Genomic DNA, 26,202 nt, shown 5'->3' with positions numbered 1-26,202 from the left:
AAAAAAAAGGTAACTGCAAATAATCCTAAGCATACAACTTCATCTAGCTTGGTGGAGCTGGTGTCATGGCAAGGGCATGCATGGCTGTCTCTAGAACAGGACTTCTTCATTGTAATGATGACTTAATGTATGATGGCAGTAGCAGAATGAATTTGGAAGGGTATAAAATGATCTTGGCTACCAATATTCAAGAAAATGTCACCAGACATTAGAAGGCACTTCATATTGGATAAGGACAATGACCCAAAACACCCTGCCAGTTCAGTCAAGGACTTTATCAGGGAAAAGAAATGTAATGTCTTAGATTGCCCAAATCAGTCTCCGGATTTAAATTTGATTGAACATTAATTTCACCAGCTGAAGAGGAGACTAAAGACAGAAACTCAAAACAAGCAACAGTTGGAGTTGGCTGCATTAAAGGCTGGGAAAAGCATTTCAATACATAAGACCAAGAGTCTGGTAATGCCTGTGGGTTGCAAACTGTGACGGCTGGTGAAAGACAGTCCGGAAACAAATGCGAGTTAACAGGATTTAATGAAATGAAGACAAGTAGAACAATGATACACAAAGACGATGGGACGATAACACTCCAGGGAGACGGTGGTTGGTGAGAAATCCGGCCTGAGGTGGAGTGTAGGTGGGAAGTCCGGGTCTTGGTGGCGTGAGGCAGCAGGAGAGAGTGGCACAGGAACTGCGGGGAATAGAGCCGAAGGTAAGTGTCCGTGGCTGAGTGATCGTGCGGAGAGTGGATGAGGTTCTAGGAAAAACACAGACATCCAAACGCAAACTAACACTTTAACCAGACGGGGGTAACACAACGACATGAAACAACGATCTCACAAACACAAGACATGAGACAAGCCATATATATAGGAGATGAGTAATGAGTGGCAGCTGTTGCTGATACAATTAACGGAGACGCCCACAACTAATCAGTGCAAACGCAGAACACACAGAATTCACCACAAAGTGTAAACAACCCGAGATCACGGTTTACCAACCGTGACAGTACCCCCCCTCTAAGAACTCCTCCTGGAGTTCCCAGAAGGGCCTACCTGCTGATTGAATTCATCAATAAGGGAGTGATCCAATATGTCCCTAGCAGGTACCCAACTCCTCTCCTCCGGACCGTAACCTTCCCAGTCCACCAGATACTGGAATCCTCGTCCCCTCCGTCTCGAGTCCAGAATACGATTAACCGAATATGCTGGTTCCCCTTCTACGAGACGCGGCGGCGGGGGAACCGGAGTAGGCGGATTAATACGTGCATAAAACACGGGTTTAATTTTGGACACATGAAAGGCGGGGTGTATCCTCTTGTATGCAGGAGGTAGTTTGAGGCGGACTGTCACCGGACTAATGATCTTGGTGATAGTGAACGGGCCGATAAATTTGGGAGCTAATTTGTTAGAAACGGATCGCAATGGAATGTTACTGGTAGAAAGCCACACTTTTTGACCCACGACGTAGACGGGAGGCTTTGACCGGTGGCGATCGGCCTTGGCCTTAGTGCGCTCCCTCACCCGGAGCAGAGTCTCACGGGCTCTGGTCCAGGTGCGGTGGCACCTCTGGACAAACGCGTGAGCGGAGGGGACCGTGACTTCAGATTCCAGACTGGGAAATGCTGGTGGCTGGTACCCTACACTACACTGGAACGGAGAGAGGCCCGTAGCAGACACTGGCAACGAATTGTGGGCGTACTCCACCATAGAGAGTTGTTGACTCCAGGAAGAAGGATTCTTGGAGACCAAACATCTCAACGTCCTCTCTAAATCTTGGTTGGCTCGCTCAGACTGTCCGTTGCTTTGGGGATGATAACCCGACGACAAGCTAACTGACGCTCCTAATAACTTGCAAAATTCTCTCCAAAATTTGGATATAAACTGGGATCCCCTGTCTGAGACCACGTCTACCGGGAGGCCATGAAGCCGAAAGACGTGATCTAACACAGTAATCGCTGTCTCCTTGGCTGTAGGTAATTTGGGCAAGGGAATGAAATGTGCCGCCTTCGAGAACCGGTCCACTACAGTCAAAACGACTGTCATGCCATTAGAGGGCGGGAGGGCGGTAACAAAATCTAGAGCGATATGTGACCAGGGTCTCGAAGGGACAGACAGCGGTTGAAGGAGCCAATCAGGAGGTCGGTTAGATGACTTACCACTGGCACAAACTGAGCAAGCCAAAACAAAATCGCGGACGTCGCGAGCCATACGTGGCCACCAGAATCGCTGTCTAACCAACCCATTAGTTCTACTTATCCCTGGATGACAAGCCATGTTGGAACAATGACCCCACCGGACAACTTCGGACCTTAACTCCTCCGGCACAAATAAGCGGTTCGGTGGGCACCCGGACGGAGGCGTTACCCCTTCTAAGGCCGTCTTGACCTTCGACTCGACCTCCCATACGAGTGCTGAGACAACTAATCTCTCAGGCAAAATACACTCAGGAGTAACGGGACGGGCGGAGGGATCAAAAAGACGTGACAAAGAATCGGGTTTAACATTCTTGGAACCCGGGCGGTACGATAGGGTAAAATCAAAACGACCGAAAAAAAGTGCCCACCGAGCCTGCCTGGAATTGAGTCTTTTAGCAGTTCTAATGTATTCTAAATTCTTATGATCGGTCCAAACAATAAAGGGAACCCCTGAACCCTCTAACCAGTGGCGCCACTCCTCCAACGCTAATTTGACCGCCAACAACTCTCTATTGCCAATGTCATAATTACGTTCGGCAGGAGATAATCGATGAGAGAAAAACGCGCAAGGGTGGACCTTATCGTCTGAAGCAGCACGTTGGGACAACACTGCTCCTACCCCCACCTCTGATGCGTCGACCTCCACCACGAACTGCCGTGTGGGATCAGGGGCGACAAGGATGGGAGCCGAAACAAAGCGGCTCTTTAGGTTGGAAAACGCAGTTTCAGCTGCGTCAGACCACCTGAACGGAGTACTGGGGGAAGTCAAGGCTGTCAGAGGTGAGATCGTTCTGTGACGGCTGGTGAAAGACAGTCCGGAAACAAATGCGAGTTAACAGGATTTAATGAAATGAAGACAAGTAGAACAATGATACACAAAGACGATGGGACGATAACACTCCAGGGAGACGGTGGTTGGTGAGAAATCCGGCCTGAGGTGGAGTGTAGGTGGGAAGTCCGGGTCTTGGTGGCGTGAGGCAGCAGGAGAGAGTGGCACAGGAACTGCGGGGAATAGAGCCGAAGGTAAGTGTCCGTGGCTGAGTGATCGTGCGGAGAGTGGATGAGGTTCTAGGAAAAACACAGACATCCAAACGCAAACTAACACTTTAACCAGACGGGGGTAACACAACGACATGAAACAACGATCTCACAAACACAAGACGTGAGACAAGCCATATATATAGGAGATGAGTAATGAGTGGCAGCTGTTGCTGATACAATTAACGGAGACGCCCACAACTAATCAGTGCAAACGCAGAACACACAGAATTCACCACAAAGTGTAAACAACCCGAGATCACGGTTTACCAACCGTGACACAAACTCAGCTGCTCTGATTGGATGCAATGGATCTAAATATTAGCATTTAATCTTTTACATCTGCCTTAAATTCAACTGTTCCAATACTTATGCTCAAATCAAATAGTTCAATGAACTCTAAAAGTGTTGTCTTTTTTATTTATGTGTCAAAAGACCTAATAATAAAATGTGACATTCCGTAGTTTTGTTGCATATTCATCTTTTAATCATATCTGCAAATGTCTTGACTCCATAGCAGCAAAGCAATTTTGTCTTTACTGTTCCAGTACTTATTGTTATTCCAGTACTGTATATGTTATTATGTGTATTACTCCATTGCGTTCTTTCAGATTGAATGTCTTTGGCACTGGTACGTAGAATCCTCATTTCTTGAGATCGACTCCTTGGTTTGTGTCAAGACTCTGATACATATCTTTAAAATGGAGAAATAATGATTTCATTATCGTACATTTACTACAAAACCATCATTTCAGACACATATTGCTAGAATGGTAACTTCCTCAGGAAACAAACTGAAGGCTGGCAAATGTGTAAAGGCCTTTTGGTTTGTCTTATCTTTGATGCTAAGGGAGATCTGATATCAGTCTGCATGAAGCAGATCTACAAAATGCGTCCCAGATAAACAGCTCAGTCTTTGTATGTCGTTCTATCAGATAATTTATATCAGATTGTGCGCTTACCCTCATTTCTGTTTTTAAGAGATTCGTAGTTCTCACTTTGGCTCTGTTCAAGCTCTGTAACAAATTAAACAACCTTTTAAAATGCATAACAAAAAAATAAATTTTATAGCTAAAAAGAAATTAAACAAGTTGTGTTTCAGCATGCAGCATTAAATGGCACTTTTAAACTGACTGTTTGTGACCATCATTAATTTAGTTATTTGTTGCTTGCCTTTTTCGAAAGTATGATTTGTAGTTTTTTCAGGGCCTGAATTGTTCTCTTCCATCTCTGAATTATGTACACTGCAAAACGAAGCTTATATGTAAATGCTGAAACTTCTTTATATGACTCGATTTGTATTTTTTTAATGTAGCTAAATCAAATGAAGCGAATGAATAATACCTTGCTTTGAGATTAATGTTCCTCCAGTACAAGTAAAGGAAGAACACAGATGCGATGACACCAAGCCACAGTGCTATAGAAATACTGATGAGAGAATCTTTGCCTGAGCAACTCTTCTGAACCGTTGAATCTTCTTCAGTGGCAGAATAATTAACTGTGCAATTGAACAAGAATTAAATTAAAAATTTAATGTTGCCTTAAAAATCACAATGTTATATCTTCTGTATACTGCTGTTTTATGTGAATAATCAAGGTGTAAAATATACATACACTGGGTCTTGCGACAAATTAAGCCCAATTTGTGAATGCAAAACCAATTTGTGGGTGAATGAAATTAAAGTCTTACCTGGAGAATCCTGAGACATCGTTCCTGGTATATGTGGGTTAAGGGTTTTATTCGGCATTGAGAAGGCGATCACCAAGAGATTTTCAGATGACCTGTTGCACAAAAGAACTTTTGAAATGCTTTTTTTCACTGTGAAGTCTAGCTACACCTCAGACACCTCTGCTTCCTGAGTTCACTTCTCACACATCGGCTAGTGAATGATTTCAAATGCAGATTCAAATGCCTAATTATTACACTGCCTAATGACCATGTTTGGGTTAATATTTCTTAGGGAGGATTTTTGGGCACTGGTAATTGTAATTAATAAATTGTAGAAACTTACATAATGTGACATTTGATTCCTTGATTATACCCTACTATAGCCCATTTTTTCTCTTGTCTTAGTGTGGTTTTAATGTAGTCTAAATAAGTATAGGTCTAGATCAGAAAATAAAACAAGCTAAAACAAAATCTGTATGTGCTCTCACACCTTTGTGTAATGTGTAATTAGACTTTTGAAAATTAACTGAGAGAAATTTTATTTTTCTGTCTAACGTTCATGCAACTCACACTTCTACAAGACTTGAGACTTTAGACCACACACACACACACACACACACACACACACAAACTTTAGGTGCGAATAGCTGCTTAGTAGTGAGTAGTAAGTGCATTTCTTCAAATTTTCATTACCTCCAAAAAAAAAAAAAATCAGTTGTATAAACGGTTTGTGGGTGAATATCTAAGTGCCGTTCGAAAACGAGTTAGGCTCTTGATTTTCATACCAAAGAAATATATTTGTGCACACATAGGCTACCAGTCATAGGCCCAACATTGGTAAATATGGCTGAATTATTAAAGCCCCCCCCCCCCCAGACCCCACATGCCCAGCCCCCCCACTAATATATGATGGCAATGCACCAGTCACTTTGTTCAGCATTGGTCTGCTCACTACCTCATTCAGCATGGAACTGACCTCATTCCACTAACTCATCAGTTAAATAAATTAACTGCTCTTGAGCCCTTTGTCACTTTAATCAGACTTAATTTTTTATTTTATTTTTTTGCACTAAAAATCTTTTATCTGCACTGTTTTTCACTTCATTAATTTGCACTCGATCTGCCATTTGCCTTGCGCTGCTTTATTTAACTTCATTTTTAATTTTAGTATGTCTTTATCTTTTTTTACATTCCCTTATTGTATTGTGTGATCTACATTTTATATTTGATCTAGATTTTTAGGCTTTAATGTTAATGTTATTTGTATGCACCGGGGTCTGAGAGTGACGCAATTTCGATTATCTGTATGTACTTTACATGTGGAAATTGACAGACTTGACTTGACTAATGAAGAACCGTTTGCTGAGCCAAAAAAGGAATTCCAGCAACCCATCGCTGTGTGTTATACGGGTCATCCTTATCATTAAATATCTTCAGATGATTAGTGAGAAAGCGGTTCAAAACAATTCGATCAAAGTCCTTTCTGATTCTATTCAGTTTTGGACAACTGACTAAAAAGAAAGAGCCATCAATAGAATTCAAAAGATTAATTCAGGAATGATTGGCATCGCTGGTTCAATCGCCAGAAAAACTGGACACACAATAACTTCTGAAAGACTCGCGAGGAAAACAGTTCTCTGATCATTTGATGTCGAAATGTATTATGCACGCGATGATTAAAGGATTTAAAAAAATCCAAAATGAGGGGGCACCCGGATTTGAACCGGGGACCTCTTGATCTGCAGTCAAATGCTCTACCACTGAGCTATACCCCCATCCGTGAAACATTTTTCGGCAGATACCTACACAAAATTGTCCGTGGATCACTGCAAATAATCTGGCCAATTTTTGCTAGCATTTTTCAATTGAACATTCCCGTAAGAGGTATATGTTGTCAGTAATAATAAAATACGAGCATTCTTAAAAATAAACAGCGACCACAACATTTCATACGTCGTGATGACATGATAATACTATTTCCGACATTGACCGGAAGTACATTTTTTGCTGATCGTTAAGAAGACGAACCTCGCTTGAATATGGTAGTGAAGAGCTTCAGTTTGTTTTCTAGTGCTTTCTTTTCTTTTGTCGCCATTTATAGGGTGGTGATTTGTGTTAATTTTCTGCTCTTACAAGTGTGAAACGTGCATTTGTCGTTAATAAAGTACTTATTTGTGCTGTGCCGGTAATTAGCTAGCTAACATAGCATAGCCCATCCGCTCGTGTTTATCTATATTCCAGGACAGAATATTTAGTCATATTTTGGACTTTGATGTCTTGATGTTTTATTATTTGCCGAGACAGAAATGCATACCTTTCAGAATTTGTTTTGTTACTAAGTTGTCAGCTTCTAAATGAATTGTGATGCGTCATGGCCGTACTTTCAGTTTGAAGTCTTCCCTAAAAAGACTGAAAACGTTAATGTAACGGAGTGACTTTCAATCACACAATATTTCAGGTCCATCTGATGTTTAAATTTTTTACATCAGCTTCCTTTTGTGTATGTTTCTGAAACACTGTGTGTTATCTGCAGAATACTCGTGGCCTGCGGTCTCAGCTGAAGGACAGTGTTCCTGTGACAGGTCTGTGTCCACAGGCTGGTCCTTATGGGGTTCAGGACTCTCTTCGCAGAGGGTAGGTTCTGGTCATATAAACCTGTAAGTTAAATTATTGTTTCTGCCCAATGTATATTCTAAATCCATAATTTTGCTGCGATTATAGGTTTTCAAGTGTAAAGAATGAGCTGCTACCGAGTCATCCATTGGAGCTTTCTGAGAAAAATGTGAGTACAATCTAAGATTCTTTTTTTTTTTTTTTTTTTTACATAATATACAAACCTTAAAGAGTACAAAGTGAAGCATACAATACAATCAGAACAACCCCAGTGAAGCAATACAAAACAAAGCAAAATCAACTGAAAACAACAGCAACAAGAAGTGGGGTATGTCTAACATAAGCATAATCATAAAATTCTGTTTTGTTAATAGATTAAATTCAACTGTTGCAGAGAAAAATAGCCATGCACTATTCAGTTTTGAGGAAATCCACAAAGGGATGCCATATGGTTTGAAACTGACAGTGAGATTGTGTTTAAGATTTAGCTTCTCGAGTCATTTGATTTCAATGGATAAATACATGATACACAGAATATTATTGCTAGTAAATGATGACGCTCATGCTTAATTATGTAGTGATCACTGATCTAATATATAGATCAGTTGTAGTGATACATGCTATCTTAAATAGTCACACAAGTACAAAAATATATTACATAATGTTTTAATTACATACAAAAGTATTAGTTATACTATTAAAATATGCAAACATCAAAAATGATTATAAAATGATCCTGTTCATTCATTTGGTTCCATACTTGTGTAATTACAATGTAACAAAGACACCTTAAAATAAAGTGTAACACCAGCTTGTATTATGTGAAATCAGTTTCAGCTCAACCAGGACAAGATGAATTTCAACACTCTAAGGAACATCCAGGGTCTCCACGCACCCCTCAAACTACAGATGGAGTACAGAGCTGCTAGACAGGTATTGTGAGCTAGTGTCATAAATGACCTAATACTCATTATAGAAGACTATTGTATTTAAACTTTTCACTTTCTTGCTTTCAGATTCAGCGTTTGCCCTTCCTTCCAAGCTCAAATCTGGCCCTGGATACCCTGAGAGGTTCCGATGACACCATTGGCTTCGAGGACATCCTCAATGGTATGTAACATTTGTTAAAGTACTTTAAGTAATGACCTGTTTAGTTCCTCGCATGATTTTGCTTTATTAAAATATGGGACTGATTGTTTTATTTTAATTTTTTACTGGAATGTTATTTTGTGAAGTATACTAGGTCTCATGTTTCTCTTTCTCTTTCCTGTTTCTCCCAGATCCAATCCAAAGTGAGATGATGGGCGATCCTCATATCATGACCGAATACAAACTTGGTATCCTGTGAGGATGGCGTTTCACCTCAAGCCCGTAGACTGTGTTATATGCATTGTTTGACCCCAGTTTCTAATAAAATGTAAAACTTGAATTCAGAAAATTGTTGTTGCAAAACAACCTGGTTATGAGTTTTGTTTATTACAAGAACATTGAAACACTGTAAAATGACTTGGATGCATTTACACGGAAGCGTTAAAATTAGATTATTTATAAATGAATGCGTAAAACCAGCATACAGATCTTTGAAAGCACAATGTTAAGGATAAAATACAAAAACAAAAAAATTACATTTCAGGTTGTATTATTGTTTGTATATTCTCAGTATTAAATTGATATCTATCATGCAGAAGCAAATTACACAGTAGTATAATTGCAAAATTAAAATGCTGTATCTTCAGGGCACACACTTTTCAACAACTCAAAAGTTAGCCATGCTTTATATGACGACATTAAAAATAAATATTTACAGAAATAAATCGGATGCCATTATGGAATGTTTAACACTATCAGTCCAGCTTTTCTTCCTGGAAGAAATCGGCAGAATTGAGATGTTCCTGAAACTTCTCGTATTGCTAAACGGATGGAAAGAAAACAGGAATCAGTTTCCTCATACGTATGTAAATAGCTTTTCAAGACACATAAAAGAAGGTTACATATTCACACCTCACTGATCCATCCTGCATCCTGCAGTTTAGTAAACACTTTGTTGACTGTGTCCTTAACTGGTTCGTCATCCTCTACTGTATCTTCTTCCTTCTGAGCTTCTAAAGCGGTGCGACACTTCTCAAACAGATGGTATTTGAAGTGTTTCAGGGCATGGTAGACCTCCGTACGACTGGCACAGACAGAGCCAACAAAGAAACTCTGCAATAGTTAACGAATAAACATTCCATCAAGTGCTCAAAATTATTCTTCAAACTATTTATGCTAAAACTGTACATGTGGCTTGTATGGAAAACAACCTGGGAATCATCAGGCATGAACTGGTCCTCCTGCAGGGTGTTGCTGTGGTACAACTGGCCAGAGAGCCGCACAGTGAAGCGGCCCGTCCTGTGAAGCTCACAGGCTTCGCAACCCTTCGTCTGGACCCTTGTCACCATAACCCGCAATTTGGGATAACATTCTACCCTTTCCTTTTAATAAACAAAAATAGAACATAAATAGACATAAAAGTAATCTACACAACACCATGTTTTTTAAACTTCACATAAAAGTGATTAATAGTAAAAAAAAAAATTTTTACTAAGAAATAAGCCCTCTTTTCACAAAGGGTTTACTTTGTAACGGTCTTTCCAGCGGCTCCTCTGCTTCAGGTTCTCCAGACGTGGAAGGACCAGTCGCTCATCAAAATGAAGCAATGAAGATTTCATCTCCTGGGCGTATCGTTTTGTTCGCTCGCCATCTAGAGTCAATAACACAAAGTCATATATATATATATATATACTATCATTCAAAACGATGGGGTCGGTAAGACTTTTGTAATGTTTCTGAAGGCTGCATTTATTTACTCCAATATACAGTAAATTTTAATTTATTTATATTAAGTTATATTCACATTGTGAAATATCATTAAGAGCGGTTTTATTGTAATGCATTTTAAAATGTAATTTACTCCTAATTTGGTAAAGTTCTTTTGTGTTTTGGTTCTTAAGAAACATTTCATTTATTGCATGGATGTGCTGCTTAAAGGGACAGTTCACCCAAAAAGAAAAATTCTGTCATTAATTACTCACCCTCATGTCGTCCCAAACCCGTAAGACCTTCGTTCATCTTCAGAACACAAATTAAGATATTTTTGATGGGATCTGAGAGCTCTCTGACCCTCCATAGACAGTAGGGCTGCACAGTTAATCGAATTTCTAATCGCGATTACAATCAAGGATGCCACAATTACGTAATTGTTTAAAGTGGCAATTAATCGTTCAAAGTCCACTTATGTTATTCTGTATGCTTAAGATGTGTTTTTTTTTTCTTTCTACATGTTATCTTAAGGATTTTTCCTGTTATTTTAATTTTACTATAACATCATAATACCATTTTTATAATTTAAAGAAGAAACCAATCCAATTTATAGTTGCCATTTGAGGCTTAATACTATAGAAAAGCACAAAGTTTTTCAGTTAGAGTGTTTCCAGCTTGTTTTTTTCATAGAAAAATACGGCATGCAGTTGCATCAAACAATGGTATAAACATAATTCAATGTAAATTGTGATAATCGTAATAAATTACAGTTTCAAGGGAATAATCGACAATTATGATTTCTGTCATAATCGTGCACCCCTAATAGACAGCAAGGATATTACCACTATCAACGCAAAGAAACCTAGTGAGATCAGGAAAATAGTCCATGTGACATCAGCGGTTCAACCGTAATATTATGATGCTACGAGAATAATTTCAGAATGTAAATCTGCATTGTTTACGTTCAGTAGAAAGTGTGCGCATGCTGAACATAAACAACGGTTGAACCCCTGATGTCACATGGACTATTTCACCGATCTCTTTACTACGTTTCTGTGTGCTGATAGATGGAGAGCTCCAGTGCTTAAGGAATAACTTGAAGAACATACTGTAAAGTGACTTGAGGAAGCTTTGGTCCAGTACATTGATCAGCAAGGCTTTGACCACCACCTGAAAGTGGGTGAGCTGAGATCCTGTGATAACTGTAATGGGAAGGGAAACATGAGATTTTAAAATTAACTTAAATATTACAGGCACTTGTTAGGGTTCCAAATCTGAAAATCAATATAAAAATCACGTGGTCTTACACTCGCGTGGAAGTTGAGAGAGAAAGGACTTTTCTTTGGCCTCCCCTTCTTCCTCCTGATCTTCGTCCTTTTTCTGTTCCTCTTCCTCCACAATAAAATCCTTCAGACTGTCACTACTATCAGCAAGTTTTTCCTCCTCGCTGCTGTTTAGAGGACTGCACTTCTCTTCTACACTAGATTCATCAGCAAAATCATCTGCTTTACTTGGCTCTTCGACTTTGTCCTCCTTGATCTCCTCTCTCTCCTCTTCTTCCTCTTCTTCTGAACCCTGTAGAAAACAACAAATAGACAAGGTATCCCGTTATTAACCAGTCTCTTTTCAGGGAACCCATTGTTTCTGTTACTTATTATTGTAGTGCAATTTTGGTCAACCTTAATGCTGAAACTGCTCAAGAGTGAAAATTGTAAATGGTTGAAACGTTTGCAAACGTTGTTTTAAAATCTACTCATTTGTTTTAGGTTATATGAGAAGTCACATGGATTGGGTAACTAGTTTCATAGTTGATTATTGACATTTAAATTGCATGCAAGATGCAACGTCTCTGAACTTATAAAAGGACAACTGCATTTTTAAACCAATGGTCACGATCAATAATCAGATTTCTGTGGCAAAAGTATAAAGTTAATAATGTCCGATTGTCATAATACTTGTTTGAGAAGTTTTTCTCTCAGTCACAGAAGATGGGACAAATAAATTAAATCCTTTACTGTCAATAAATATCAAAAACATGGTGAACCTCATAAATGAATCATTACTTATTTATTTTCAATTAGATATATTATTCACAAAATTACCAAATTTCAGCCCTGTGATGAACTGGACATCCCTTCAGGGTGCCCCCCTTCTGTGGCCCAAGATTCTGGGATGGAAAATGGATGGATGGATGACCAATTTTCCCAAACTGGGCATACATTATAAAAAATGCACCTGAAGTAACATGTTAAGTTTGAACAAATGTTTGCACTGTAAGATGGAAACATGGAAATAGCAACAGCATTATGGCAAATGCAAATACTTGATTAAAATATATGTAAACACACGTGTTTTACTAAGGACTAAAGAGGTTAAGATGCTTGACCCAGAAAATTGCTTTTTGTTTGCTCCAATGTACTTTTTCTTGTTCTGTCCTTGTCAGCTTACCAGCGTCCTGCGCCTGCGCCGCGTGGTGCCTGCTTTTCTTCTCTTTGACAGTTCCATGAGTTTATTCTTTCTCTCTCTTCTCTTGGCAGCAGCTTCTGTCAGTTCCGTCTCTCTTTTCTTCTCCCTCAGAGCCTCGTCCTCAGAGTCCTCCGGCAGCCTGAGGCGTTTTCTCTGTAACACTCTCCTGAGCGGCTCACCGCCGGCGTCGCTGGAAGAGTCGCTGGAATCGCTGTCGTCTGGCGGAGGCGCGCTGGCGGATCTCTTCCTCTTTCGTCGAGACACGGCGCATTTCTCGTCCGTCTCGCTGCTATCATCCCCGTCGCTCTCACGTGCTCGGTAAGAGCTGGCGGAGGTACCGGACTCTTCCTCGGAGTTATGGTATTCACTTTCTGAACTGACGCTCGTGGTGCTGGCGTACGAGCCCTCGTCGCTGTCATCCAGTATACGGTCAATGGGATTCACGCGAGCCTTTTTCTTGTCAATGCGACACTTGGGGGGCGGGCATTTTCGCCTTAACCCAAAAAGCTTTCCCACGCTTTTCATCATTTTTACGGTGAAAAAAGTGACCCTTGACTGAAATACACCGATAAATGTTGTTATATATTTTTAAACGTAATATATTATAGCCAGTTGTCATATATCAGCAACAGGATGCTCCAGTGCTGTGAAATTACATTCCCGTCTCGTGAATGATTATTCAGCAATTTTAGTCATACTAAATCATTGATTCGAGCATGCAGATGTCCGTAAAGCTCAATCTATTGCTGCAATCGATATTTAAGCAGTGATTTGAATAAATATGGTTATCGTATGTATCACTCTGCTCCAGTCCGCCACACGCGCCAATAACATGAGGGGGCGTGTCTGTGTTTTTGTAGATACGCACTTCCGTCGTTAGCTTCACATCAGCTGGAACAAACGCGCCACCCAAAGACAAGGAGAATAGTTTCAAATCAGATTTTTATTTACAATGAGGGTTTTATCTTTGTGTAATGTTTTTGCCATTTCCTTCTTATTGTTATTTTTTGTGTAAATGTGTGTCTGTGGTTAAATGTTAGTGGGCTATATAGACTACATCTGAAAGGTATAGTTATACATAAACTGCCAAGTGCAGTGACATAATTTTTCCAAAGACTATAGAATACCTTAAAGTGACTTTGATATTTCAGTGAAACTGTTTATATATTATTAATTAAAATTACACACATTCCTGTGTTCCCAGTGAGTGCAGGAGGAAAGTACAGCTTCTCAAGTTTTAGGCAATCTTCATAGATCTAGAATATTTGGAGTTTGTCAGACCCACATGCTAAGTATAATTATTTTAACATAAAAAAAACACACAGAGAGAGAGAGACAGAGAGAGACGTACATTCTGCATTATGTTCTTAACCATACAACCCATCTATAATTTTATAAACATTATAACATTGATAATCTAGAAAAGTTATCTATTCCTATTATGCTTCAGTTCTTATATAAGTTAAGCCTCTCACTTTTATCCCACAGTTTATATTTATCACTTTAAATGGTAATTTGGATAGTAAATTTACCAGGTAAGTGTCATCTAAAGGGGAGATACACTATATGTCCCTCTATTTACTTTTTGAAGCACAAAGTACCAGGATGTGATTCTGCTGCAGACAGTGACTAAAATTAACTATTAAATGGGAAACTGGTGTAAAAAATTGGAGAGGAAATAAAACTGGTTTACCAAGAAGAGCAACTGTATCAGTTTTTTTTTTTGCAACAAGTGGTTTGACATTTTTAATTCTAATTCAGCATTGAGAAAATATAAGAACACATGGAAAACATTACACTACAGACTGAGATGATTATAAAAAATGGGTATAAAGAAATTATGTAATAAGAACATAAAATAAACTGTTGTCATTTATGATTATTATATGAGTAAATAAAGGTTCCCATATGATTGTGAATTTAATGTGCAAATACACATAAAAATAATAATTATATATGTATATATATATATATATATATATATATATATATATATATATATATATATATACGTATACGTATATATATATATATATATATATATATATATATATATATATATATATGTATATATATATGTATATATGTATATATATATGTATATATATATATATATGTATATATATATATATATATATATATATGTATATACGTATATATATATATATATGTATATATATATATATATATGTATATATATATATATATATATGTATACATATATATATATATACATATATATATATATATATATATATATACATATATACATATATATATATATATATATATACATATATACATATATATATATATATATATACATATATACATATATACATATATATATATATATATATATATATATACATATATACATATATATATATATATATATATATATATATATATATATATGTATACATATATATATATATATATACATATATATATATATATATATATACATATATACATATATACATATATATATATATATATATATATATATACATATATACATATATATATATATATATATATATATACATATATACATATATATATATATATATATATATATATATATATATATATATATATATATATATATATATATTGGGGGGGGGGGTAGCATGCATTGCTTCTTAAGAGTTGTTTAATTTAGTTATTTAAATCTTATGATAAAATTCTTCCAGAATTTAGAGGTTTGTGTACTGAAAACATAATTTTTTAAACAGACAAATAAATGTATAGTTATATTCATTAATTACAGAGGATTTCAGAATGTCTTTATATTTCTCAAGCATTGCAAATATACATTGTTATGACCAGACATGAATTGCACCATCAGAGCCTGCAGACAGAAGGTATTCCCCTTTATGGTCAAAAATGACACTCTGAACAGCATCTTCATGAGCTATGAGACTTGACGTATGTAAAGATGCCACTTCTACAATTTTAACAGTGCCATCATTACTCGCCACCGCTAGAATTCTTCCATTTGGATTGAAGGCCACTTGATTGCTGGGATGAGGCCCAGTGTCCATGGTCACCATTGCTGAGACATTCCTCACATCCCATAATTTGAGCACCCCAAAAGAGTCGCACGAAGCAATAGTGTCACCTGTGGCATTGAAGGTGGCATAGTTGCATGAATGCTTGTGTCCATAGAAAGTCTGGGCACACAGTCCAGCACGGGCATCCCAAAGAGAGAGGGTCTTGTCTGCCGAGCAGGTAAGTAGAATGTTTGAGAAAGGCAGGAAAGAAATGCTGTTCACCGAGTCAACATGTCCACGCAGAGTGCACCGGCAACGCTCGCTATTCAAGTCCCACACTTTAGCCGTGTTATCCAATGAACAAGAGGCCACAAAATCACCACAGGAATGGAAGGAACAAGCCCAGGTGGTGTGAATGTGTCCCTCTAAACTAAGCACACATCGACCTTGAGCAAAGTCCCAAATTTTAACTGTGGAGTCCCCACTTGTGGTCCCCAGGTAACCACCGCTGGGATGGAAACTACATGATGACAGCCAATCAGTGTGACCCTCGCCAGTCATGATCATCTCTCCCTCTGGTATTCCCCATAATCTCCAAAGCTGGTCATCACTTGAGGAGGCTACTATCATTTTACGGGGATGGAGAGCGAGGAAGCTCACTGCCATCGTGTGCGCTTTAAAAGACTTGAAGAGAGAGAAGTTGGCTGATTTGGTGTTGAGTGAGGAAAGAGCTTTGATTTGTGGCAAGTAGGGATTGACTCGAGTGCTTGCTGGGAATTCAGAGTCTTTAGGATGCCTTGTGCTTTTGTTGGGGTCTTTTATAGCATCATTTGATGCAGTGTTGTCACATGGCAGGTGTGCACCTTTTTCTGGACTCTTCTGGAGTTTTTCTCTTTGCGCTGCCATGTTAGCAGATTTCCGGGTTCCTGGGGAAGAATGTGCAGTATGAAGAGAGCTGTCTATGTTCTGAACCTGGCTGAGAGCTCTGTCTCTTTCTAGACTAACCAGCATCTTCTGCCTCACGGCTGTTTGATACTTCTCGTTTAGCTGCCTAAGAGCAGGTTCGTAGGATCCATAGTGTTTCTTCAGCTTTTTAATGTCCTCAACAAGCCTATTCTTCTCTTGAACAACGCGCTTGTGCTGCATCCTATGAAAGTCCCTCTCTCTTTGAAGTTTTACTATGGTTTCTCCAGCTTCAAATGCAGCCTGTTTATAACTATCCCGCTCTTTCTGCACGTTTTTCAGCTCGTTGTCCAGAAGCTGGTTGCGTGTATAGACATCAGGGACGAGTTCCATGTGGTCTGTTTTCATTAAGCCTTTGTGTATCATCTCAAACCACTCGATTTGGAAGCAGTCCAATGTTCTTTTCATACCCATTTTTACCAGATAATTTCGGACAAAGTCTTCCACCACCTCAGGTATTTTAGGAACTGAATGTTTGGCCGAACTGACCCTCTGAGGCTGTGCTGTGCGTTCGGTGGCATCAGTTTGATCCTGCACTGCTTTAACAGCCGTTTCCAAGTCCTCTTCCCCCTCAGGTATGCTGAGTTCGTCGTCGACAGTCACTTCGTCGTATTTATAGTCATCCTCAGAGTCTTCTGGAATTAAAACCTTCTCTAAGTAATATGGACCGTCATCGGATTCTTCTGCTACTTCGTATCTGGCTGCCATTTTTCACGTCGCTTTGTTGTGCTTTACAAAGTTGTGTACTGTTTCCATGGTGACCGTAATACCGTGACCATGGGAACAGTTTCCGTTTAAACACTAAATGATTCCATGCTATTTTTTTTTATTTATATATGTTTTATTTAAAATCGACCTATGTGGGTTAAATCGTAAAATGTATAAAAAAGTTTTACAAAAACAATAAAATGTTCACATAATTAAGCTTACTTTTAATTAAACTTTTACATGTTTGACAACGGAAATTATTCGTGATTATTGTTTAACCTCACATGCAAATGATTAAAATAGTTAATATTGGTCATTATAAACAGTAGATGGCGCTCAGGGAGCAGTGAATTCCAAATTAAACTGGTTTTAAAAACGGAATGTACATTTATTATAAATCCATTTCTGTAATAATGCTGATAAAGAATTTTGTCTTTGAAATAATATTATTTTTCTTTCTTTCTTTCTTTCTTTCTTTCTTTCTTTCTTTCTTTCTTTCTTTCTTTCTTTCTTTCTTTCTTTCTATTTGTGTTTAATGTCCACGCACGTTAGTTTAGGTGTAAGGTGTGAGGAATAAAAACACGAAATGTTTTGGTAATTTTGTTCGAGGATAAATGAATAGTTATTTAACTGGTTAGTCAATACAGGCAATTATATATTTTAATATGGTCTATATATTAATATGCACTTACAAAAGTAGCCTAGATATAATAATGACAACAATTATCAATATTAAATTAAATTAAATAAATGTATGCATTTAGCAGACGCTTTTATCCAAAGCGACTTACAGTGCATTCAGGCTTTACCTATAATAGGCTATAAAATATAATATGAAATGTTTAGGCAAAATGTATAAAGTTAGAATTGATAAGTATCTTTAAACTGAATCGGACATTCGGAGGCAGAGCCCTTCACTGCAGAACCAATCAGATGCTGAGGCTGAGTTTTGGAAGCTGAATCATCAGTACAAAGGTTGGCGTGCGCGAGCTTTTGCAAAGATCATTCAGCGAGAGCAAGGCGACGCGCGCCCAATGGATCACTGGTTTATGTAGCCTTCATGAAAGCCAGAGATATGAGCAGCGAAACAGAGGGGAATAATCCAGATCAAACTAACTGCAAATGTAAATCAAATACTCTGGGGTCCTCGTACTGCATCGACAGTATTCTAGGAAGGAAAAGTCCCTCAAAAGTTAAAGGTTAGTCGTTTCGTTTAATTTTGTGATTCTGTTTTACTTATGTTGTCCACTGAATTGTATTATTATTTATTTTTTTAATTTTTTTTGTAAACTCACCAATGGTTTTTAATAGCTGAAGCTACTACTGACTTAAATTAGAATTTAGAATATTTTAATAGTCTTGAAATAGACAAAGTTCATTACAGTGTCCATGTAACAAATATTGCATGCTATTATCTATAATTAATAATAACAACAATTTGCAGTTATACAAGGCTATAGCGTAATAAATGTCTAAATAGCCTAGTGATTAAATACAAAACAGACATGCTGTGAAACGTGGTCTTTTTAGAAGAATCCTCTAAGTTTAATTAGAAGACTATCCGTAACTTAATTTATCCTGTTGATAAATAATTTTTGCTTACAGCAACACCAAACAGTTTGTGGCCCCTTCAACCAGACATGCACCTGCCACCGAAGCTCCGCCGCCCCTTCGCCCCGCTGACAGACTCCTCCATTCACTCAGAGCAGACTGAAGCAGGGGGTCCAAGACTGCTACACACCGCTTGTGAAAAATTACAAATTACAGAGGCCTCGCTCGTAAACACCAGTCGTGCTATATTGTATCAGGAACACGCTTCTTTACAGTCATGTAGAGACACATCTCGTCCCACGCCTAGACCAGAGGAGAAAGAAACCGACAATGAAAGACTCTGTAGAGAGACAACTGTGTCTCCGGGTCTGAAGGAACTGCGAGAACCAGAGGGATATTTAAAGAACAGTGAGGAAACTACTTTATCAGCGGGAAGTGACGCTGAAGATGGGGTGTTAAAACGAAAACAGAGGAGATACCGGACCACATTTACCGGCTATCAGCTTGAGGAGCTGGAAAGAGCTTTTCAAAAGACTCATTATCCAGATGTTTTCACAAGGTAAAGGCAACACCAACTTGAAGAAGATGATGCTTTAATATTAAGCAAATATATATAACGTGATTCATTGATGGTTGGAAGGCACAATTCGTCACGTCTTCATTAAGACAACATCGATCATAAATTTCAGTAGCTATATATTAAAAGCAGCCATATGAAAACTATATATGCTTAAATAGAAAAAAAAGGCATAGCTACAATTTTAGCAGTTGTCGCTATTTTCGTTGCAATCACTGTAGGCTACATTAACAGTTTCAATAGTGCTCACTAAATGCAATCTCACTAAATCTCACTAAATGCAATTAAATAAATGTATATATTTTTGATTTGAGTAAAATATATGGTCAATAGTAAAAAAAAAAAAAAAAGTTTTTTTTTTTTATGAGATAGCTAAGACATTCGACCTACAATTTGTTTTTGTTTCTCTCTCTCTCTCTCTAATTTAAGGGAGGAATTAGCAATGAGACTTGATCTTACAGAAGCACGGGTGCAAGTAAGTCACTTTCCTATTTATCTCACGACTGGGGACAATATCTCAACAAGAATAGAAACACTGAAAAAAAAAATCTAATGTCCTAAAGGCCACCGTTAAGTCTAAAACATTTAAGCTATGCAATTGTTGTTGTCAATTGTTTTGTTTTTTTGCAATGCGTTTTTAAGATAGCAACAATTAATGTGACTGGCTATCTAAAATAGGATTCGTATTAAACGTACAGCCATTGTATCATTTGTCGATGCTACAATTTAGGCTACTTGAACTTGGTTCAGCGGTTTATTTTCCATTCATTGTATTGAAAAATACCTTAAAATCTATTATATGTTAGATATTACATCATATATATATATATATATATATATATATATATATATATATATATATATATATATATATATATATATAAAACATTGAAAATGGCGCGAGAATATATAAAACATTCTTTTATTTAGATGTTTTGGACAATCGCGAATTTATTTATTTTAAATTACACACAGTTTTGGCCTAGAAAGTTACTATTGCGTTATTACCTAAAAATAAATCTTGACATTTCCACTAAACAGTGTATATTTTTGACCCACTTTTTTATGAACTACCTTCATAGGTAAACAACTTTCCGTCTTAAAGGGACAGTTCACTTAAAAATTAAAGCCAGGTGTGTTTGATTAGGGTTGGAGCTAAACTTTGTAGGACAGTCGATTGCCAGGAGCAGGGTTGGTTAACTGTGTGAATGACGTTTCTGCTTCAGGAATACAAATTAAGATATTTTTGTAGTGTTCATTTTGTTGTGTTCCATAGAAGACAGAACATAATACAGGTTTGTAAACGCTGTGAGAGTTTACATTTTTGGGTGGGCTCCTTTATGGATACTCTCAAAAAAGTTTGTATATTTGTTGTCATGCCAACATTATTCTATTCAAGAAAGACTAATACAAGCCTTCACTAAGGAGACACTAGTGATATTGATAATCAAATGGAAAAAAAGAAGGAGAAGAAAAAAAAACTCCTAACTACTTGTAATTGACAAAAGCATTGTTTCCTCTCAAGGTCTGGTTCCAGAATCGACGAGCAAAATGGAGGAAAAGGGAAAAGGCGGGGGCCCAGTCACACACCCTGAGTCTACACTATCCTGGAACCCCCCCTGCTGCACAGTCCTTGTGTCATTACCTGAGTGGGAATCCTTTTGTCCCAAACCCACATCCAGCTATTGATTCATCTTGGCCTGCTCCACTCCAAAGACTGGCTCAGCCTCCCCCAAACCCTGCCTCCCCTCTTGGCTTCAGTGCTCTGTTAGGGGCGGCCATGTTTAGACATCCCGCTTTCATTAACCCCACTTTTGGAAGGTGAGCTTCATCTGCATGTTCAACACAAACCGTTAAGTTTATTTATCTGTACCTTTCACATTTTATAATGCCTATAATATCTGGTTACATTTCTCATCAGACTTTTTACAAGCATAGGTCCAATGGCACTGCAAAGGATACCCCTTCCTGCCATCGAGGGTCCAGTTCAACGCTCCCACCTCACCAACAACCTTCTCTCCTCTTCATCACTCTTACCTTCTTCTCCAACGGTGGACCTCCGCACTTCCAGCATAGCAGCACTGCGTCTCAAAGCAAAGGAGCATTCTGCACAGCTGACTCACATCACTGCTGCTGGAATAACTGGAAAAGAGGAGTGCTAAGACTTACTCTCACTTGAGAGATGTCAAAAGACCAAAGTCAAGCGGAAGCACTGATATCTGGAGAGTTAGGTGATTATTAATAGATACATTAATAGACGCGTGTAGTTTTTAGTCTCTGGAAGTTGAACTGTAGCATTCTAAAGCTTTTTTTGTTTGTTTAATGTTGGTTGTTAATGAGTGCTGAATGTTTTTTTTTCATTTGTTGAATGATCTTTTTAGATAATTTCATCCTGTTTTCATTAGGAAATGAATAAAACAATAATCAAACAGCTATATATATGAACAAATTACCAGGACAAGCTGCTTTTAATCTGTTACACATCCAACACTTTTTTAAAGGTTTGTTCTGTAACAGTAAAAGTTATGTTTTACTCGACTTGTATTTATTCTGCATCATGCAATATTAGGATTTTTTATAAGGCTGCACTTTCTGTGTTCACAGGATAGTACTAAAATAGTTTAGGTTATGTTGCCATGCATTACCATGAGTTTATTATATTTTATTAAACCTACGAGACACCATTCAGGGAAATAAACAAAATATCCATATGCTTCTCTTGATGAATTAGGCAGGGAAAATAAGATAATGTGAAAGTAAAAAAAAAACAGAAATGTTTTGTGTTGTCTTAAAATTCCTTATGTATTTAATGCTTTAAATAAATGGACGATGGACAGGTTACAAAATTGATAATAGCTTATTGTGTAATTTCTGACATTTTAATATGGATTTTTAAAGTGCTTTTTTTATTTTATTTGTTATTTTATTGCATCATCTTAACTACAGCCAAAAGAAAACCAAGGATTTTGTATAAAAAAGCATTTTCTAGCAACCTTTCTTTTACCACAAAATATATATTTCAACTTGTGCACTAAATATGCGTCTTTAGTTGGCAGATGTAACTAATCAATGTTTTGGGAGCGTGACTGAAACAGATTTTGCTCCAAAAATTATTGACGGAACATCGAAAACCCCGATACACACGATAAACAAAATGATCAGTAAGGTTTGTTTGATGATGACATATAGTCAGGAACGACTTTACAGCTAGGAACAAATGGTAATTTTTTCAGACCAGGGGAATTGCCGTGAAGAATGGCAAAATTTAGAGCTTTAACACCTCCATAGGTGTCCATGTAATCTGGGCATTAATGCCAAATACTTGTTTTCAGTATTCACACAAATTAAGAGGCTTACGCTTTCCTCAGCTTCCTGCTTTGCGTTTTTCCTTGTCAAAAGAGGCTTGTTAAGTCTAAACTAGTTTAACTCCTTCAAACTAAGCCTTCATCCAATTAGTTTGGAGTTTACGGTGATTTGTTATCTGATCACTCAGAGAACAGCATGTCATTGGACCAGTGTGGGGCTATGTATAACATATTTGACCTAACATCGAAGCCATGAATAATGTCCTTCCTAAGATCTGAAACGCTATTCAGAGTCCACTATTCAAAAGTGTACCCTTAATGACGTAGAGCTTAACATGTTAAAATGTCTGAATGGTCAATTTAAACCACTGATTACCAACCACGGATTAAGAGATTTTCTATAGCTACAGAAAGGAACTGAACATTTTTAAGAGCTATTGTGAGACCTGTGGTTATATGCAACTTGTTGAGGATCAGGATTATAGCAAGTATTACTATAGAAGTGCAGGTGTTCTTCTTCTTCTTTTATTATTTAATAATAATAATAATAATAATATTTTTTTTTTTTTACAAGCTGCTCATAAAGTTACATGAGCACCTAAAGGAGTTTGAAGACACATATGATATAATATTCATAATTTATATTATCAGGCACTGGGGGAAAAACCAACTTTAGGTTACATGGTAATTAACGGGTGTTCTCAGAAATAGTTAGTCAACAAAACTACAACAAAAATATAATTTCTGATCTAATAACAAATGAAAAATCCAACATAGGTTTTCTATGACTTTTCAAACAAGGGAAATTGTATTGCATTATTGTATTAGAAACATTCACGAATCAACATTAACTGGTTTTCTGTAATTTAATAATTATTTTGTATATAAAAAAATAAAAAATAAGATACTTTGTTAGATTAACAGTGTTAATAGCTGGTGCAATGCATCATCACAATCTGAGAAGGATCCATGTTTAAGGGTTGAATCAGTGTAGATTTCAACCGTCATGATTTTTAAATGTTAAATGAAAACAGTTTCCACGTTCACTAACTACTAAATACATATACAAATGAGAGAATCCCACTATTATGCTGTCAAAAAGAAAGAGAATTGCAACAGCAAATAAACAGAATGAACCTACCTTGCTAGAAAATTCTTTCTCTAGCTTGGCATGAGAGACTGTATATTTCTTAACAAAAAATAAATGGAAGAAAGTAAAACTATAATTTATAAAGAAAGAGTAAGAAATATTGGACAGCATCTGACTGAAGGCTTTCATTTAAATGTTCAGAATTCACACATGAAGTAGTGCCTCATGGAACATGTACATGATGGTATCTTTAAACTAAGCAACCTTAACCACTTTTGATGTTTCTTTTGTTTCCTTTTTCTTTCGATTTCTTCTCATTCTCCACCGCCCCTTAATGACCTGTTAGGCCTACTTCTCCTCGATTACCGCTTTACCACATCTGCTGTACTGACCCTACGGTTGTCTTTTGAAAATCGTTAACCCTGCAGCCCTTTCTGTTTCCCTCAGTAGAAAGTGCTGCATGTAAATTTCTCCCCAGGTATCTCCACTGGCTACACTGCGAAGGGGAGCAATCAGGGATAATTGAGTGCCTTTCAGACGGAGCCTGGAGCATTCACTCCCATTCAACACCCGTCCATTCACCACATAATTACTCTTTAAACACACCCAATTTTCTGGGGAGCAAAGTCCTGTTATAATTTTGCTTAAGTGTATTCGGAAATCATACCCCCTTTGAGCCGAGATAATTGAAATCAAATCCTTTTCATGGCTACTGACATATTCGCGCTGCCAATCCAGTGTAATTAATTGTTGAAAATTGAGCCTGAATATCGCTAAATAGAAGGCCATTATGTTTTGAAAGGGGTGAAATGATCTACCACGCAGTGTGGAGACGTCAACGTGCGCTTCAGTTAAATGTCTTTGTTTCCCACACTGTTTGATTTGTAAAGATTAACATAAATTGACTCATAGCATAAGTTTTACTTAAGTCTTAGAGGATGGACCCTTTCTTGTTCTTTGTTCTTTGAGCAATACAGAGTACAGCTTTTTCTGTACGCGGTTTCTTCATGAGTGTCCTGTTCTGTGCAGCTGCACTTAAGAAGGTCGCAAATGGAGTTCATCAGTTTGCAACTAAACTTTATTTTTCATCAGTTGCACATGAGGAAATTCTAACATTCTGATTCATTCTGTGATGATCTAAATGAGAGAAATGAATGCTGGGTTCCTAATAAATTGTAATTTTAAGAGTACGAATACCAATAAAGTTTAAAGAAAGTTTAAATGATTACTTTCTGGATTCTGTTTTAAGGGGTTTACTTTTTGATATGATTGTTTATATTAGACATACCTGAAATATGCTCACGTCGCCCCTTTTTCTTTTTTGTACAGTTCCCTATGTGCCCTTTTTTTTATGTGTATTCATTTGGTTTTGATTGGTCAGAACTGCACTTGGTTCTCCGAATTGCTGTGTTATAGATTCTGATAACTCTGAAGCAGCATTCTCACTTTCATCGTTCCGCAATTTGGTCATTTACTTGTGTTCTCTAGCTCTCGCTCATTCTCTCAGCGGTACGTCTAAAGTCATTTGAATTCTGATGTGACTCCTGCTGGGTTGAAACTATTCATAGCAAACGGAGCAAAGCAAATTCTAAATTGTTCATCGTACCATATATTGTTGACACTCATGCTTACATAATGGCAAGGCGATTATGAATAGATAGCTACATCTGAAATAAAGAATTTGATTTGTACGCAGACAAAATGGACCAATCAGTAATCAGCTGACTGAAATCAAGATTCAGATTATGGACCAGGCTAGTGAGGCCAGTGCTGGGGACTCAGGAATTTTAAGAATAATACAATTCTTAAAGCCGGAAGACAATTTTCTGATCCCTGTCTCTGAATTATTTTAGGGGTTAACTCTGTGTGCTGCTTCAGCTGGCTCTTTCTCAGGTCAGAGGTCAGAACCTCATCACCTTTATGCAATTTGCTCCAAACAAGAAAAAATCTCTTTCTCTCCCTCTCCCTTGCTCTCTTACCTGCACCTTCCACAGTCGCGCTTTGTTCCGTGTCAGTTTCCATTGTAACAAATTACACCATATCTCTGATATGAAGTCATTGTAAAAGTGATTGCTAGCCTTTGAAAATCAGTGATAGCAAGTCAATCAGCTGCAGCACTCCAAACGTCTCTAGTGTGATTACCTGAGTGTGTGAAGTGTGCGGGGTTAGGGCTTCTATGCTCTGCCAGGGTTAGTTAATATGTCTCTTTAGAGGCTTTTTCTATCTG

General features: G+C 37.6%; 4 protein-coding genes, 1 long non-coding RNA gene and 1 other non-coding gene across 6 annotated transcripts; 2 read left to right on the top strand and 4 right to left on the bottom strand.

Annotated features, from left to right (window-relative positions):
- Positions 1 to 4,408: 4,408 nt before the first annotated feature.
- Positions 4,409 to 5,023, bottom strand: LOC113039176 (uncharacterized). Its single transcript, XR_003274892.1, has 3 exons — positions 4,926 to 5,023; positions 4,580 to 4,733; positions 4,409 to 4,479 (listed from the first exon to the last, which is right to left on the bottom strand). It is a non-coding gene; the product is annotated as an uncharacterized LOC113039176 (long non-coding RNA).
- A 1,584-nt stretch (positions 5,024 to 6,607) lies between these two features.
- Positions 6,608 to 6,679, bottom strand: trnac-gca (transfer RNA cysteine (anticodon GCA)). Its single transcript has one exon. It is a non-coding gene; the product is annotated as a tRNA-Cys (tRNA).
- A 149-nt stretch (positions 6,680 to 6,828) lies between these two features.
- pomp (proteasome maturation protein) lies at positions 6,829 to 8,969 on the top strand. The gene is made up of 6 exons (XM_026195765.1): positions 6,829 to 6,946; positions 7,438 to 7,538; positions 7,626 to 7,686; positions 8,349 to 8,450; positions 8,534 to 8,627; positions 8,798 to 8,969. The coding sequence occupies exons 1-6, from the start codon at positions 6,944 to 6,946 to the stop codon at positions 8,863 to 8,865; spliced, it is 429 nt and encodes a 142-aa protein (XP_026051550.1). The 5' UTR covers positions 6,829 to 6,943; the 3' UTR covers positions 8,866 to 8,969.
- A 4-nt stretch (positions 8,970 to 8,973) lies between these two features.
- ccdc82 (coiled-coil domain containing 82) lies at positions 8,974 to 13,644 on the bottom strand. The gene is made up of 7 exons (XM_026195763.1): positions 12,765 to 13,644; positions 11,624 to 11,891; positions 11,426 to 11,518; positions 10,133 to 10,257; positions 9,818 to 9,988; positions 9,519 to 9,719; positions 8,974 to 9,427 (listed from the first exon to the last, which is right to left on the bottom strand). The coding sequence occupies exons 1-7, from the start codon at positions 13,308 to 13,310 to the stop codon at positions 9,362 to 9,364; spliced, it is 1,470 nt and encodes a 489-aa protein (XP_026051548.1). The 5' UTR covers positions 13,311 to 13,644; the 3' UTR covers positions 8,974 to 9,361.
- Positions 13,645 to 15,412: 1,768 nt separating this feature from the next.
- spag16 (sperm associated antigen 16) lies at positions 15,413 to 17,533 on the bottom strand. Its single transcript, XM_026195762.1, has one exon. It carries the CDS (start codon positions 17,450 to 17,452, stop codon positions 15,608 to 15,610), a length of 1,845 nt encoding a protein of 614 aa, XP_026051547.1. The 5' UTR covers positions 17,453 to 17,533; the 3' UTR covers positions 15,413 to 15,607.
- Positions 17,534 to 18,037: 504 nt separating this feature from the next.
- Positions 18,038 to 22,698, top strand: arxb (aristaless related homeobox b). Its single transcript, XM_026195761.1, has 5 exons — positions 18,038 to 18,651; positions 19,058 to 19,562; positions 20,010 to 20,055; positions 21,106 to 21,401; positions 21,502 to 22,698. The coding sequence occupies exons 1-5, from the start codon at positions 18,513 to 18,515 to the stop codon at positions 21,740 to 21,742; spliced, it is 1,227 nt and encodes a 408-aa protein (XP_026051546.1). The 5' UTR covers positions 18,038 to 18,512; the 3' UTR covers positions 21,743 to 22,698.
- The last annotated feature ends 3,504 nt before the right edge of the window (positions 22,699 to 26,202 follow it).

Source organism: Carassius auratus, chromosome 21 (genome assembly GCF_003368295.1).
Source record: "Carassius auratus strain Wakin chromosome 21, ASM336829v1, whole genome shotgun sequence".
NCBI lineage: Eukaryota > Metazoa > Chordata > Actinopteri > Cypriniformes > Cyprinidae > Carassius > Carassius auratus.
Note: the sequence above shows the minus strand (reverse complement) of the source record. Positions and strands in the feature narration are given on the sequence as shown.

Excerpts from the sequence above, each read along its gene's own strand:
- pomp (XM_026195765.1), top strand. Across the intron at positions 7,539-7,625 it reads CAGGACTCTCTTCGCAGAGG|GTTTTCAAGTGTAAAGAATG; the intron begins GTAGGTTCTGGT and ends CTGCGATTATAG. Across the intron at positions 7,687-8,348 it reads TGGAGCTTTCTGAGAAAAAT|TTTCAGCTCAACCAGGACAA; the intron begins GTGAGTACAATC and ends ATGTGAAATCAG.
- spag16 (XM_026195762.1), bottom strand. The coding sequence starts at position 17,452 with ATGGCAGCCAGATACGAAGTAGCAGAAGAATCCGATGACGGTCCATAT.
- ccdc82 (XM_026195763.1), bottom strand. The coding sequence starts at position 13,310 with ATGATGAAAAGCGTGGGAAAGCTTTTTGGGTTAAGGCGAAAATGCCCG. Across the intron at positions 9,720-9,817 it reads TCATGCCTGATGATTCCCAG|AGTTTCTTTGTTGGCTCTGT; the intron begins GTTGTTTTCCAT and ends TAACTATTGCAG. Across the intron at positions 9,428-9,518 it reads ATGCAGGATGGATCAGTGAG|CAATACGAGAAGTTTCAGGA; the intron begins GTGTGAATATGT and ends CCATCCGTTTAG.
- arxb (XM_026195761.1), top strand. The coding sequence starts at position 18,513 with ATGAAAGCCAGAGATATGAGCAGCGAAACAGAGGGGAATAATCCAGAT. Across the intron at positions 19,563-20,009 it reads TATCCAGATGTTTTCACAAG|GGAGGAATTAGCAATGAGAC; the intron begins GTAAAGGCAACA and ends CTCTAATTTAAG. Across the intron at positions 20,056-21,105 it reads TTACAGAAGCACGGGTGCAA|GTCTGGTTCCAGAATCGACG; the intron begins GTAAGTCACTTT and ends TTTCCTCTCAAG.